General features: G+C 38.1%; 1 protein-coding gene across 1 annotated transcript in view; it reads left to right on the top strand.

Annotated features, from left to right (window-relative positions):
• The window catches only part of ZFPM2 (zinc finger protein, FOG family member 2), a 246,160-nt gene that overhangs the window by 129,481 nt on the left and 99,664 nt on the right, over positions 1–17,015 (top strand). The window contains exon 5 of the mRNA XM_034070325.1: positions 7,478–7,589. Coding sequence (XP_033926216.1) covers positions 7,478–7,589 — 112 coding nt within the window. The remainder of the gene's footprint in view (positions 1–7,477; positions 7,590–17,015) is intronic.

The following is a 17,015-nucleotide window of genomic DNA, read 5'->3' as shown; positions in this document are numbered from 1 at the left end:
TTCAGAATGAAGTCAGGTGAAAAAACTTTGTAGGAGGGAAGGGCAGGAGTATAAAGCTCAATGGCATTGGGTGGTAGTGGTAGGGGAATTTTACTGGGTGTTCAGAGGTTCACTTTCCAGCTTTTCCATTCCTGTTTCTATCAATTGGTTGTCACCTTCTCCAGGCCCCATGTCAAGCAGCCAGAATGAATCACCAGCACTCTCAGATAGGACCAGGTGATCTAGAATCTGGATTAATTATTTTAAATCTTCCTAGTTCTGGGGAAGAGTTTGAAGATGGGTTCCAAGGGTACCCTGAATTAAATAAAACAAGCTAAAGCTGCTTTCAACAGCCGTTATTTTGTACCTAAGTTGCAATGAGATTTGATTTATGTTTATTTTATAGATTTGAAAAATATACATTCTAGCTAGGTAGCATGAAACTATCTCAACATTTAGCATACATTTAATTAACATTAGGGACATTTGTCAGCAGGCATATTTGATATTAGTAAAAAATTTGGAATCATATTGAAGGCATGACAAGTGTTGGAAAATATTAACAGACCTACAGTATTTTTTTTTAAGTGTTTTCTTTGGTCTGCTTTAGGTTTGTGGATATATGGTGAAATGTATGTTCCATTTTGTCACTTGACAAGTGATGATCTCTTGGGGTAAACAGCAGGGTTTCTCAGTTGCAGGAAATCCCAGCTGTCTCTTGGGATTCCATCTGTGTGTACAATTTTTTTTTCCCCTTTTTTGTGTTTGAAACACTTGAAGTCTTTGGTTTGACCACAGGTTCTTCAATTTCTTTTTCTTCTACTGTCACCAAAAACTGAAAACTTGCACCCCTGAAGAGACTAGTCTCATAAATGGAATCCCAGTATAAATAGACAAATGTAATGAATTGTAGACTAGGAATGAGCCAATTGTTTCACACCCAGCCAGTCCACAGGTGCTGCACTGCCATGTTACAACTAGCACTACACAACAAGAATCCAGAATCCAGAAGCCTGAGCAGAAGAGACATGAAGACTTTTTTTTCCTTCCACCTTGTTCAAGATACTGGGAAGTAGCACTGACCTCACTTTCTTTTCACCATCATGGCCCATCACAAGCAAAAATTTGTCTACCTTCTTTCTTCCAGTTCATGCCTGGTTTTACATCTGTGCAGGTAAACAGCTCTTGTACTCTCTTCATATAGACATAAGACAGGCATCTGGTGGATGATACTTGAACATTTGTCAGAAACACAAATCCCATAAAGTCGTAAAGCAGTAACTAAAACAGTTACCCAGGCTGTCTGCAGATTTAGGTGAAATTAACTGCATTACCTTTGTATCATTTTCCAAACTTTTTTTTTTTTCAAGCAGAAGGACTAAGGATTGCAAATTTTCCCTTGTGTTTATTTTAGGTGTGAAGATTTCACTGCTAGACATAGCAAGGGTTGTGAAAACTGAAATCTTGGTACAATTGTACAATTGCAGAGTAGGTGTTTGTAGGCTGGAGACTGCAGTGTCTTTGTGACTTTGTTTTATTTGGTGATGCTTGTTATACAGCATGAAACCACGGCACTGAAAACCTGACATCTCCAATCTCAGGTGAGTGGAGAGGAGTTGCCTCAGCATGTCTAGCAAAGAAAGCCATGGCATCATGAAGTGCTGCCGCAGGCCTTGACTGGCAGGGTTTCCAGAGAAGTCCTTGAGATAAATTTTCCTCCAAGACTCAATCACCCTTAGAAAAAGATTAGAGTTTTCAAGGAAGCTACAGAAATTGAGAGGCAATCCAATTGACTGAGCACAAATTGACAAAGAAATGAGGATCTGTTTATGTCCATTGGGCTATTTGGGTGGGTTTGTCTTAGGGTTTGATAGATTTGTAATCAGCTGTATGATAAAGAAATACACTGAGGCAGTCAATGTGAGTGTGATGTGATAAAGTCGACTTACCACACTTCTTGTTCATAAACATCTTAAAAATATTAATTAATTAGGGGTAGTTTGAGACTCACACAGATCTTTGCTGTTGCTCGCTCCAGAATGACCTCTTAGGTGACCTTCCCAACTGAACTGATTTGATAAGCTCTTTTTCTGTCTTGAGTGTGGTGATCACCAAAAATGAACTTAACCTCTGGAGGGGGGATGTTCTGCAGTTTCAGCATGTCAGAAGATACGTCGACCGTGTGATGATCAAATTGAATTTAAATTGAATTTCAAAGGAGGAACCTCCGTCAGTTTCTTAACTGGTGTTTTACTGTCCCAGACTCATATTTGAAGGTACCTGAGGTATAGTTACAGCTCTCCTCCCAGCAGAGTCTTGTTTTTAGTTGGCTGTATAAAGTAACTCTGCAGAGTGAGGCGTGAGGACTTTCTCCAAGGGCACAAAGACATTTTGGTAATCTTCTGTATCTTTCATGGAAGCTCAGGCTCTTTGGAAGATTTAGAATGAAAATCCATTTGTGGAAACCAAAATACAATTAGAAGCAGAAACCCTTGAGGATCTTCAGTCTCCATCACGTTTTCTCTGTTTTGATGAGAGTACTTTAAGGAAGTAGTTTTGACATTATAGAGCCCTGTATTGATGAGAGAAAAAAGAAAAAGAAAAAAAAAAGGTACAGATAGAAATGTAGTGATTTTTCAATGAACAGTGCATCTCCTTAAGTAATGTTTTTGTAACACCGTTCCTGGGACAGAGTGGTCATGTCACAGCAACTTACTGAATATTAGATCAGTACCTGTTTCTTGCTCTGACACTTGTATCTTCTTGGAAACAACCAGCAAAAATCAGGCATTTGAGAATTTCATAGGTTTAAACCAACTTGTTCATACCATATTTCCCTTCAACATGGGAGTTTCCTCAGGTTTTTGCCAGGCCACATACATCATATGTTACAAATCTTTGAAGGGACGACCCCACCTAATGTTACTTGTCAGCACTGATTCTTTTTAGCGAGAGTGCAAAACTATTTCAGCCTGCTGTGATGGCTATTTTTATCTCCATTAACCTCTTGACTGGATATAAACATTTATGGAGGGTTACCTCCCTTGTTTGTCCAGTTGCTTCAAAGGTTAGTGAAAAGTGAATGCCTGCCTGACCTCTTTTATCCTCATTAGCTGATACTAATTGTTCCCTGAGAGATCACAGTTTTGACCCTGTATGTCCTTGTCAAATATGTCTAGTTATGGCATGAAGACATTAGCAGAAATTGCATTTTCAGGTAAAAATTACTCAAATGTAGAATACACACTTATCTAGTGTAGAGCAGTGAACAATATTGTGGTTCTGTAATATGCCCCCATTTCCAAAATTGAAGTTACTGCTCTATGGCCTCATCTTGTGGACACCTGTGTTAGCAGATCCCTATGATTGTACTTGGGCAGTGGGCAGAATGTTTTGTAAGCTTCTCCGTAGTTTGTAGCAGTTCTTTTGGAGGAAGAAGTAAAATTTTGTTTGGTTTTTGAAGTCTTAATTTTTATGCAGCTTTAACATAGTTGCTCCTGTGTCAAGGACGCTTTTTTTTTGTAGAGGTACCTTTCTTAAGCTAGAGAGATTCCTAAAAGCACTGTTGAAATGATAGAAGAAAGTAGCTGACACCTACCACCACCATGTTAAGAACGACCAACTAAGTAATAAATACATCTTATGAATTAGAGGATGGTTTTCATAGCACACTCTCATAGCACACTCTGAGAGTCAGATCATGAGCATACTTTACTTCAAGTGGAATGATATCCTAAAGGTAAAGAGCTGTCAGGAAGGTTATGTCACCCCTTCTGTGTCAAGCCAAGAAAGCCCTTTTTCATGTTTCTCTGTGGATCTCGTCTGTTATTGTATGGTTGGGGTGAAGGATCTGGCAGGTCTCAATTAGGTATCTCAGATAGACAGGTCCCAGGCTTCACAGGTTAACCAGTAACCAGTGCCTTAAATCCCACAGACACTTAGTGCAGATTAAAAAGCACTGGTGTAATGCGCTCAAAGCACAATATTCTGCTTTACAAGCAGGTTGCCACGTTCTGCACCAGCTTCAGCTTTCAGATGGATTTAAAATGTAGCCTCAGGTATAGCACATTGCAGTAGTCTAATCTTGAGGTGATAAAGGCATGACTGATTTAACCATAGCTTCTTGTTATCTTGGACTCGCGTCTTTTCATTTTAACCATTTTAGGGAAATGGCCTTTCCTGAATCAGCAAGCTCACTTCAATTCTTACTATGTAATAAGGCACAACAAGCGCAAGCCTTTGTCGGTGGTGAACACCTCCTATGAATGTGTGAGCCTCGCAGGATGCCAGTTCCCAAGAACTGCTGCGGTGGTCCTGACTTCCTGACTCGTCTTGCAGCTCACACAATATGTCTGTGAAGTACTTCAAAGAGAAACCATTGCCTGTCTCACTTATTGGAGCCGCCAAGCTTCATAAGCAGCCAGGGCCTTGTGAAGTTTTGCTTTCATATTAAGAGAAGTTTATTTACATATCTGTGCAGCTTGGGAGCAGAACTATAGGAGAATAGGAAATTCTTTTTGAGGTGTCAACCAGCTCTTGTGGGCTAGCAGAGCTGTGAGACAAAACACCCTGTTCCTCCTCCAGCCTACCTCTAGTGCCTAGAGACCACTCACAGCTGCTGAACTGATTACACATTTTACTGCCAAGCTGACCTGGAAGCTGACTTAGTGAACTCAATGTAGTTCTTTAAATTCCAAAAAAGCCCTGTAAGTGCGGGACAGCAGAGCAGACTCACATCCTGACTGCTGGTACTCAGTCTACCTGCTACTGCTTCATCTCAGAAGGGACAAGGCACGAGCCTCTTGTTGTCTAGACGAAACAGGCAGTGGCCTGGGACTAAGCCTACCACTTACTAAAGGAAAAATTAATCTCCATGAGAAAGTCAAAGGGTATCTCAGCATCTCATTTATTCCTCAGCAGTATGTGGTTAAGTATAATCTTTTCCCAGGACATATTATTTATCCTGTCTATGTAGATAACAAACTATTGCCCAGCACAAGATCCTGATGTTATTTGAGGCCTTTTGATACCACCTTAATGCAAATAATACCTTTACAGATGGGAGAGACACGATGGGATGTCAGATGTCTGGGAAGAAGAAAACCAGAAATGGGAATTAGATCCTGTGAAAATTAAGTAGATTCCTTCTGCACTTTAAAAATAGAATTTTGTTTTTCTTTTGTTTTTTTAACTTGGCTTCTAACTTAAAAAATAAATACTTGTTTGAATGTCTTAATCATTTATGGTATATTTGGAAAAGTCCACTATCTGGATAATATTGCACTGTCTTTTAATTGTACTTGGGATTACCAGCAACTGAGAGCACATATAAGCAAAAAATATGCTAAAGACTTGACTGAAAAGGCAGTTGAAGAAATGCAGTATTTGGTAGGAATACGTACTTGTCTTCCTCTTCATTATTGCTGTGAAGGCATGGTTGATAACATTCATGCTAAAGTTTGTATTTATATGGGTATGATTCTCAGCTGTGTGAAGAATCACCACTCTTCCTTGTTTCCATAGCAGCATTTGCACTGTTTTGGTGTAACTGTCACTGAAGTCCAGACTTTTCTATAATAAATGATAGAGATAATATTTTGATTACCTTTCATCTCATCTCTTGCAGATCTTTTTCAGTTCATTTATTTACATCATTTTCTGTGCAGTCCATATGTGAATACTTTGCACTGATTTCATACTTGGTAATATCAGGCTTCTTGATAATTTATATATGAACTTAACCAAATTAAAAAAAAAGGATATCTTGTTTACTTGCCAATTAGAAATTGGAATTTAAATTCATATTTCAAATGCATTCAGTTAGGTTGAAGCTCATAAGACTTCATATAGGCAAACACAATTTCTTCATCATCCTGTAGAAAAAACAGTTCTAGTAATTGAGACATTGGATTTCTCTGGTTGTGGTGTTTTTACACTATGTAGGTATATTGTTGTTAGCTGTTACAGTTCTTTTTACTGATTTAATTTCTCATTTTTATCTGTTTTTTTCCAACACTTTTAGAAGATGAATGGTGTCATGGACAGCATATAGGAGTGTGACTTACGCATAAACATTACGTGAAAAATGCAAAATATAAAATGCAAATTAAGCAAGAAATACTACATTTGCTAAAACAGTTATAAAGCATAAACAGATCAAAAGAAGAAATATGAAGAGCTGTGACATTCAATATGTCTTATTTGATCACCATTGTTAAAATATGTATCAAATTATATTAATATGTATTATAAAAGATAAACAATCCTATATCACTAAAATATTTAAAATAGTATCTTTTTTTAATAAATATTTTGTGTATATTTTGGGAAAGCAATATGTTCTGTGGTAACTCTTAATATACTTCACTACATTTCTAGATGAGATACGGATAATATATATGGCCAATACATTTGCAGTGTCCCTTTAAATATATGATTTTTTCTATGTCAGATTTTTTTAACCACCTAGAGCCAGCAAGAGGATTGTTGGTGGAATAAAAAAAAAAAATTAAATTCTCTTAGAAAAGTTTGGAATGTCTTAGGCAGAATTATATCCCGGAAAAAAACAAAATAAAAAATCAGTGGTGACTGTTGTACTTTGTACTCTGTCGTGGTTTTGTGCTTGATATAGAGAAAAAGAACTGTGAATTATAGATGTCTTATTGGCATCTCAGTGGCACATACTGACAACCTCAGGATTACCCACAGGGGTTTTTCCATTTGATAAGTAAAGGAGGTAAGTGTTAATAAATTTGAAGCCTCTACCTTATTTCTTCAAATACCAAATTCTCTAAATACAGAATCTGTAATACACACAGGAGATGGTTTTGTTACATGTGTGTGTCCTTGCCTGAATGCCTTTCATGTGCTATGGATGTCATGTTTTACTTCTGTGCCTTTGAATTTATTAATATAACTTCTTTTTTAGTCTTTCAGAGACAAAGTGGAATGAATCATTAGCAGTATTGTTATTTCAGACATAGCAATATCGCACATCATCACTTAGCAAAAGAGGAAAAATTCCCTTTTCCATGCACAACAATTTCCTGTGATAATATAAATGTTACCCAGGACAGATCTTTGAAATGGATACTGATTCTTTAAATTCTTTCCTGTCTGTTTCAGGAAATAGTGAGATCCCATTGATAATGAAGTACAATGTGTCTAAAGTTCACTTTTAAACACTTGGCTCTTTGCTGTGAAAGTCATCTGCATTCCCTTTATAATTCTCAGCCACCAGAGATATGCTTAATCTAGGAGATCTGATCCAATATCATTTGGAAAAATCCTTGGTAATAGTTTCACCATTCAATCAATGAAAGAACGAAAGCTTACTGCATATGTCTTCTTAAAAAAAATCCTGAGATAGGGGAATAAGACATTCACTTATGGGTTTGGAGATTTTGTTGTTTGCAAATAAAATTATTATTGCTATTATTATTCAAATTCTTAATCAAGGCAAGCAAATGGCATCTGTTTGTTATCATCCTTCCTACAGAAGACAAAGGCTTCAGTCCCTATGGTATTGACTGCTGGCCCCAAGTGGTTGCTGGATGTGACTTGGCAAGGAGTCGAAGACAACAAAAACAACTGCATTGTGTACAGCAAAGGTAAACACAAGCTGATTTTTTTCTCTACTTTCTTCTGTAAGGTACTGAGATAAAAATATACCTGTTGCATAATAAGAAAATTATGTAATAAAGTCAAACATTTTTCATTCCCATTTTCCTACCCTGTTCTGGTTTTGACTTTTTTTTTTTTCTTTAAATGGTATAAAGACCATATGCAGTATCTGTAGTGTACTGAATGCTTTATAAATACAGAAGGGCATCAGCTGACATAAGGCATACCACCCATTTGTCTCTGAAAGTTAGTACCTCTGGAACAGGTTGCCCGGGGGGGTTGTGGAATCTCCTATGTTGGAGATATTCAAGGCTTGCCTGGACAGGTTCCTGTGTGATGTATTCTAGGTTACCCTGCTCTTACAGGGAGGTTGGACTAGATGATCTTTTGAGGTCACTTACAACCCTTGGGATTCTGTGGTTCTGTGAAGCACCAATAAATCTATACACTTTAAAAAAGTGAATTTGCATTTTATTGGGAATACTGGATAGCATTTCTCCATGTTACATAAAGTAGTAGACTACTAACTGAAATTTGGTTTTCTAAGAACAATGTGAACTTGATTGGACTATGGTAAGACTCCATGTCAGCATGGTAACAGATGATAACTTGAACTGGATTTCAGAATTGTCACCTCTGACGTTCTAGTCTCTGTGTAGTGTCATGATGTGATGATGCTTCACTGGAATATATTGGCTAGTGGCAGTACATATTATTTCTGTCTTATGTGAATTGTCAGATTTGCTCAATTCAGTATGAGTTCTTACAAGACCCCCCAAAACATGTTTCGTCTAATATGCCACATCTAACAGCTACTTCAGTTCAAGATACAAAAGCTTTTGTTTTGCATCTTGAACCAACCCAAAGAGCCTTGGGTTGAATCAGTATTGCTGTAGACTATACACCATGCTGTTCAGTCACTAACTGTGAAAGCCTTGTAAATGATGTTGTGGTATCATTACGGTATGTGAAAAAAAAAAACCCAAAAAATAAATCAAACCAAAACACCACTTAAATATATGGAATTACTTATCTAGTGTGGCTAGTTTTGGCATTCCCCCTGAAGATTAGGTTGCAAAACTATGACTTGCCTTCCTTGTATTTCAGTCACCAATCTCAGCACTTTGTGAATATTTCAGAGCATGCACTGTTCTTGTTTAGTTTCTTTTAGGCTTTATTTCCAACGAAACAGACCTACTGAGATCAAAGATTTGTTTGCTGAGGCAACCTAGTGACCATTTCAGCATACAAGCATCCAGGCAAATAAGCACCCATATCAATATATTAACATACAAAACACTAATCATAACATCAAAGACTCCTAAAAACTTACTAGAAACAATTACAACTTGTTCCTATAATCATTGCAATTTATACACTTATAAGAGGATTGCTTTTAAACTGCCACAAGCCTTTGAAAGTTGAAACGCTGAAAACAGGGAATTTGCATGTTAAAAATGAGTTGCACACCAGGGTCTTATAAATTCTTTCTATTATAATTACAGAATGTCGACACATTCATTCTGCAGCCTGAAACACCTGCAGTACTACAGAACCGGGCTTAGATCTAAAAAGGGTTCAGCTGCCCTTCCTTCACAGCTTGCTGATTGCTGCCCAGGTGGAAGAAGCAGCAAAGTGCTCTGAGTAACATAGGGAAGCTTTTCCCATAAATCCAGAGCTGCAGTTTGCTATTCATAATATTGAATGCTCACAGGCAAACTTTTTTGCAACAACTTTTTCATGTAATGGGAAATTACTTTCACTCTAAAACATAGCTTCTGCAGATTCCCATAGGACATTGTCTTATCTGGTATTTCATTCTTTGTGTAATTATAATAATACTTAGCCCATATTTACCAGTAAGACTTTTCATCTTCAAAGTACTTTACAAACACTAATTCATTAGACAGTTTCAGTACTATCTGTCTGATTAAATCTATTGAAACATTATTTTTTTTTTCAAATACTAAAAACTTTCTTTACTTTGGTGCAATCTGAATAGCCAGCAACATTGGTCTTTTCATTCAAACAGCTGGATTTTATTTCAGTGATGATGCTGGTTATTTTAGTACTTGGTTAATAAAGTATTGTGACAGTTGTATAGTGCTGAAGGTGAAGTATGAACATGAAGTATGAACCCCTACTACTTCACTAATCTAATGTGGGAAATAAGTTGTAGGTATGCTTTACCTTCATCACATTCTGTTCATCTTTATGTTGAGTTGGCTGCTCTGTCATTCATTAAGCACCTACACTTGCCTTGAGCTCTGCTGGGATTTTCGTACTAGGAAGATTAATTGGCTTGGATCACAAAACAATGTCAAATAGAAGATGGTAAAATAAATAAATAGAATAATGCTTCTTCCTTCAATTTGTATCTCATCATACCAGATTGCATTGCCTTGATTTGTGTTAGCTTTCTGTCTCCTATAGTGCCATTACTTGTAATGAAACAGTGTCAGCTGGCATCTAGTTGTAATTCGATGTTATGTCGTAGTTGCATGTGTATAATTTTGTTAGTTTGCTTAGCAGTACATTGTTATTTCTGAAAGCAATTAGCTGAATAAACATGTGGAATTTTACATGGAGCAAATTCGGTCACCTGGGAGCTGTTTTTCTTACTATACCCAAGTTGAGATGAATGGAGTAAATTAGCACATTTCTAAGAGAAAAATAAGTTTAAAAATTGGCCAGCAGTACATGGATGGTGCTGGTTGATCAGTTGCTGACTCAGAAGCACATGCCATATTTCCTTTTAGCTTATTACAGTAATATCTATGAGAGCAGAATTTTCTCCAGATCTGTCAAGAGAGGATAGGAATGTCAGCCTGACTTCTAGGTCACTAGAGGCTGAGGGTGCTGTAGTCCCCAAGTGTTACATATGGAATAGTCACAGGGAGAGGAGTCTGGCATGTTGTTCCTGTTGAAAGTACATCTGAGCTGGTGGCTAACTCCCTGTTTGCCTTAAAACTCCCCATACAATACTTTCACTCATAAAGCAAGCACAAAAAGTGTGTATGTGTGTACATATGTCTATATATATGATGTGCATATCTAGGTTTATGTTATTACAATGGAATCACAGTTCATCTTCTATATACAGTTTTAGATTATAAACCAGTTATTTAAAATCATATATCAGAGTACATTCAGAGTGAATAGCCATGAAATAACTATTCAGTATTTGAGATTAATTCTATTTAGTCTAGGATAACATATTTCTTTCTGTATTTTTTTATAAATACATTTCCCCAATACTAGGACAAATTAGAAAAGCAAAAAACAGTTCATTACTATCCCTTTTTACAAGCTCTGATACAAGCTGGCTACTCATGGCATGTGCCATTATCCTATTCGATTTTTTTGAAAGAGACTTTTACAGCTGTAATTACATTTAAAAGATGTGGGGTTTTTTGTTTTAATATTTATGTCAAACTTCTCTGATGTTTCAAAAAGATTCTATTCAGTAAGTGAAGAGATGGCCTAGAAACTGTAACTGGAATTTTCAGGACAGATTTTAGGAATTTGTAGCTTGATTAAAATTATAAATATGGTCTTTCAAAGAAAAAAAAATACAAAACAACAAACCTACAGAATTTCAGCAATTCAAGCAAGATACACTGGTAGGAAGTATTAATACATGCACTGTATGTTCATCGCAATGTAGTGCACTTGAGAAGCATTCTGGTCTGACTGAGTTGTGCACCAGACCTGGGAAATCTGATACCAGAGGTGGGAGTTCCCCCACAAGCTAGGAGAGGGTTGGGTATTAACTGTAAATCTTCCACTGGGACTTTGAGGGATTTTAAACAATGAATTACAAGTGATTACAATGGAAACAGTGTGAAAAATACAGTTGCACAGACTGAAAACCATGTTTATGTAACAGACATTTTTCCTCGTATTATTTAAGCCATTTATGTGAAATGTATGGATACCGTATGTTTAGTGGCATTGTTAAAACAGGGTGTCTGTACAAATATTTAGCTGTGGGAATTATAAAATCATAAGGCGATTAAGTTAGCTAGTTGTGAAATTCCAATATTGCTTTTTAAATGACTTCAGGATATAGGAGGTGCTAAGGTTATTATCTGTTATCAGGAATACAGCGGAATTGTACGACTGGATAATAACTAAACAACTGACACAATGTAAAATTACATTATCAGTGTGTTAAAACAAAATTGCGCCCTAAAGGAGTCTACATGCCAGCTCAGAGCTGCAGTGTAATTATGCTTAACTCTGATAATTAAAATACAACGGAGATCAACAGAATCATTTTCATTAAGAAAATTATTAATGATGGTGGTATAGCAGTAATTGATTGCAGAGCACCACAGGATAACTCTGTGCAGGAAAACCAACATGCTTAATGTGTGTCTGGGCTGGTTATGTTGCACTACGTATCACTGAGCACACTGCCCGGTCTGGTGGAAGCTGTGGGGTACATCTTCTCCTCCAGACCCCGGATCAGAAAACGGTTGCTTTGCAGGCTGCCCTTTGGAGGGAGAGAGCTGAGTACTGATGGATGAGGAGGCAGGACAGGGTGGGGTTCGGCTGCTGAAAAGGAGCTGGACACAGGCAGCCACTCACATGCTCCTCAAGCCGTCTGTCATCTCATTTTCGTGAGGCAGTGTTTGGTTTTGCATTTCCATTAGTGATTTACTGATGTTATTTCCTCTTCTGCCTGGCCGCACTGAGTAGTTTATGCCCTTCGTTATTTCTGAGAGGATGCAGGAGGAGAAAAAAACGGCCCTTGGCCCAGCGTGGTTCCATAGGCACTGCATGACATCTTCGTAAGTAATTCTACAGGATGGTCCTGTTAATTGTCCCAGTGGTGCGGACACATGATATCAAGTGCCATAAAAAGCCTCTATCCCTCTGTAAGTGAAATCACAGTCAGTGCCCACTGAGCAACTATAACAAAATCCTGGCTAGGGAGGATGTCGCCTAAGGGTAAGATCTGAGAATTGTAATTTTCTTTTGGTGAACATAAAACTGGGGAGGGGGGTGGGGGGGTAAGGGAGGATTTGGGGAGTGCTTCTTCTCACAGCTAAGGGATGGGTGCTTGCTCAAACAGATGCTGCTTTTGAAAACAGCCCAAAAAAGTCAATTTTCCAATCACAATAGAGAGCAAGCCTGGTAGGGTATATTTAGGAGGACAATGTTAGTTAAAATGACAGCTGCCCAAACTGAAACTGTCATGTAGCTAATTTATAATTAGAAACTCGGGGAGAGGCAGCACATATAGGGGAGGGCAGAGCACAAGTCAGGACTAGAAGCATAGAACAGTGCTCAGCTCTCCCAGGCTTCCCCTGGCTTCACGGCCCAGTAAATACAGAACTATTTCTTTACTTCAGTGATACTGGGAGGATGAGTTATTCAGCTGATGTATGTGCCATGCGTTGAAGATACAAGAGCTGGAAAAGGTTTACATGAAATTACTAGCATGATCTAAGGGCAATTTTTAATTAATTTTGCTAATTTAAAGTGAGCAGTCTATTTTTTAGCATACAGGAAAAGACAGTTGTCGCAACAACAGGGTTCTTAATTTTTTCTTTAGGAACGGAAGATTACGTTTCTTAATTGTTATGTGAGATCCTCGATGCCATGTTTTCCTCAGCAAATGAGTTTTCAACTGGCAAATACTTCTTTTTCCTGCAGCTTCAGGCAATGTAATGGTACATTGTGCCACAGACATAGAGCATCAGAGACCCTGATGAGACACAGGTCAAACTTCATAAGGAGTTTAAACACTACTGCATTAGAATATAAGTATATCTTGTTTTAGGGTCAGAGAACAAGTTGTTTAATAGGCCAAAGGTTAACTCACAGCATATATTTTAGATTGCAAGGGGCTTCATTCCACATACCATTAAAAGCAAATTGAGTGAATTTACTTAGTCTGTTCCATGTGGACAATCAGAAAACTGCAGTATCTGCTGTCCCTCTGCATACCTCTGTTAGACAAACAATGTGCTGAAGCCTGTGGTGGTGCTACAGGGTTTTGTTCTTGCTTTGTATCCACTGACAAAAAATCTGAGCTTGTTTTACATTTTGTCTTCCACAACACTGGAAAAATTGCAAAATATTTCTCAAGAGAAGCATGATTATGTGTATAATGCTTACATAAAAATATCTTTACAAGGGCACTAAACCTTCATGGTCATTGGAAGTGTCATGGATAGAGACATAAAGACATGATTGGAAAGCAGGTAGATGGCATGATTCTTGTTTGGTTTTGCAGGGATGTTGAGAAGAGATGCCTAATGACACTGTGGCCCATGAAGCGATTGCATATCAGTCCCTCTGCTTTCCTCACTGAACAGAGAAGGAGAAAATACTTTGTCCCCATGACTAGTGATGCTTATTGCTGGCTGGTGCCAGACATGGTATTGTGGACTTAACTAGGAAACAATTCAGTTTCGGAGAATTCACAAAGCAGGACTGTACTTCCTCCTTATTTTTGTTTTTCACCTATGCAAATAGCTCCAATGGGAAATTCTCTGCTTTAGGGAATTTACAAGTCAGAGTCTTGTACATGGTCTAAAAGAAAAAAGTTATTTCATGCATCCTTGTAGAATTTGTATAATATGGATATAATAGCATACAAGGAATTATTACATGCCCTCTAAATTTTAAGCATGCAGATAAAAAAGGAAAGTTGACAGGAAATGTGGGGGTACTGCTGTATTTCCATTTTCAATATGAAAATGATTTGTTCATTATTAGTGCATTTCATTTGCATAGCAGCGAAGTGATATTTTAAGTTGGTCTCACATGTTCACATTGTAGTTCTTTTTTCTTGTATTCTTTTCACTTACTGTGTAGTTTATTTCATAGTTTGAAACTGGAATTCTTTTTCATTTGAGAAGGCAAGGAAATAGGCTGAATATTGACATGATTTGCACAGAATTGCATATTTTGGGCTGAAGCTGTAGAATTCTGTAAAGTGAGTTTATTACTCACCTATGAGATCATGTTCAGGATAGAAAAGAAGTCCAGCCTGTACTTCACAGTGGGACCATGTGAAAAGAAGTACTACTTCAACCATTCAGTCCACTGTCAAAAATAAATGCAAACTTCATGCAGAGATTTTATTTTTTCAAAGTATGCATTTGTCCCTCATTTTTCTGAGTCAGTTACACTAGAATCAGTCATCTAGAAAGCATTTTAAGAAATATATTGTCATTATTTTCAGGATATGATATAGATGCTAAGCTCATTTTATTCTCTTTTTCATTCAATTATTTTTTTTCCATCCATTATGTTAAATAAATACTGAGGACTGCAATAAACCTTATGACCCCTCTTGCTAATGGTAGTGTTACCTCTCATCTTCCCTGCAAAGCAAGAGGGAAGAAAAAAAGCCCCCAAATTTGCTGAGCCACACATTTCAAGTTGTCGACAACCCCATCCACAAGAAAACAGAAGAAAATATATATGCACTCTCTGCTGTCAAAAGGCTTTCACCTTATCTTGAGAGACTGTCAGGGCAGGAACATCATGGAATGGACAGGAGTCTATTAAATTAATAAGCTGCTGGATGGTGTCTGGGGAGTTATGATGCTCCATAAATCCAGTTTGATCATGGTGGACAAGGTTTAAATCTGCAGCCTTCTAATACACATCCAGGTCCTGGATTGGATTTGAAGTTTTGTGCTGGAGACACAGAGATAGTCCTGCAGCCTGTGAATTAAGATTTATCATTTTTTCATACTGTTGGGTTGGGGTTTTTTTTCCTACACTTCTTGACAAAAATGAAAACACCTTAGGGATCCTGGCAAATGTTACTGCTTGAAATGAAAGAACTGTTGTCAAGGTGGAACCAAGACCTAGAAGCCTAAAATCAGACCTTGGTTATTCTTTTCTTGCAGCTCAAAGGTGTCTGTCTGGGAGGAAACCAGGCTGGATTCATCAGCGACATGTTTTATAGTGATTCCTGTCAAATACTGCTAGTTTGTGTGATTTGTGATAGAAGACAAACTAAGGGTGTGCAATATCAAAGCAAAAGTTTTAAAAAATGTAGAAATGTGTTGTTCCCCTATTCAAGGTAGTTCTGTGTATAACTGACAGTGTGGTCTGAGATTTCCATGTCCTTTACTTCTAAATGGATTAAGCTGATGGTAATAATTCAGGGAAGATTTTTTTCATAGCATTCAAGGTGCCAAGCTCGCAGGAAAACCTGTGTGATATGCAGCCATGATGTCCAAGTGGAATGCCCGGAGTGCAAAATTGTGTCATATGTGTTTTGTCTCTAGCTGCTTACAAGCAATGCTGTTATTGTGGCACAACAGATGAAATTCAAGAGTCCCTTGGCCAGTGAATTGACCTGCAAGACTGTCATTTATTATTAGGTCCCTAAGCTCCTATTCTTGTTACTCTGGAGACTCCAGCAGGTGTTTGTTTTATGCTCAGGAAAATGGATTCAGAGCTGAAAGCAATTGAAAAAGTTCTTCTGATTTGTAGGTTTCCTTAAACAGAAATTTGGATCAAGATGTAACGCTCAGAAACATCTGTACATACATCTCCCTCCATTGTCTTCCAGGCAAAATTACTTAAAACCTATAGCCAGAGATCATGTGTGACTGAATCCTGACCTCTCTATTGATCCTGAGGATCAATCTATGCATTCACTGGTCCAAAGATCAGTGTCAGAGTTTCTTTCCTCCCATGGCATTCCAGATGCTCCTTACTGTAGACAGAGGCCACAAGGAGCAGGACTGCACAGCAGGGCACTGTGGTGCTACAGCCAGCACTGCACACCACTTCAGTTTTTCCTAGTTCATTGGCAACTGCACTCTGGTATATGGGACATCTCATAGAATCATAGACTCATAGAATCAACTATGTTGGAAAAGACCATTAACATCATTGAGTCCAGCAATTACCTCAGGGCTGCCAAGACCACCACTAAAAGCATATCACAGAGAGCCTCATCTACACCTTTTTTGAACACTTCCAGGGATGGTGATTCCATGACTTTCCTGGGCAGCCTGTTCCAATGCCTGAGCACCCTCTCAGTGAAGAAATTTTTCCTGATATCCAACATAAACCACCCTTGGCACAGCTTGAGGCCATTTTCTCTTGTTGACTAAACCTCATCCCACTACAACCTCCTTTCAAGTAGTTGTAGAGAGCAATAAGGTCCCCCCTGAGCCATCTCTTCTCAGTGGAGGATGGCAGTTCAGTCACAATTCAGTAAATCTAATGAAATTGGGAGGAAGGAGAGTAGAGGTTAGGAAAAGAACCCTAGCATGGCATTAAATCCAGGAGTTCCTCATTACAGTCCCCTTGACAATGAAGCAGGATGCTCCCATTGCCTTCAGCTGCATTTCTCTTCACCAGTGGTGGGGCATCCTTCAGCCCTCCCACCACTTTAGTTTTCTCTGAAGTGAACTGCAGAAAGTATA

The sequence above is a fragment of the Melopsittacus undulatus genome, chromosome 1 (genome assembly GCF_012275295.1).
Source record: "Melopsittacus undulatus isolate bMelUnd1 chromosome 1, bMelUnd1.mat.Z, whole genome shotgun sequence".
In the NCBI taxonomy this organism is placed as follows: domain Eukaryota; kingdom Metazoa; phylum Chordata; class Aves; order Psittaciformes; family Psittaculidae; genus Melopsittacus; species Melopsittacus undulatus.
Note: the sequence above shows the minus strand (reverse complement) of the source record. Positions and strands in the feature narration are given on the sequence as shown.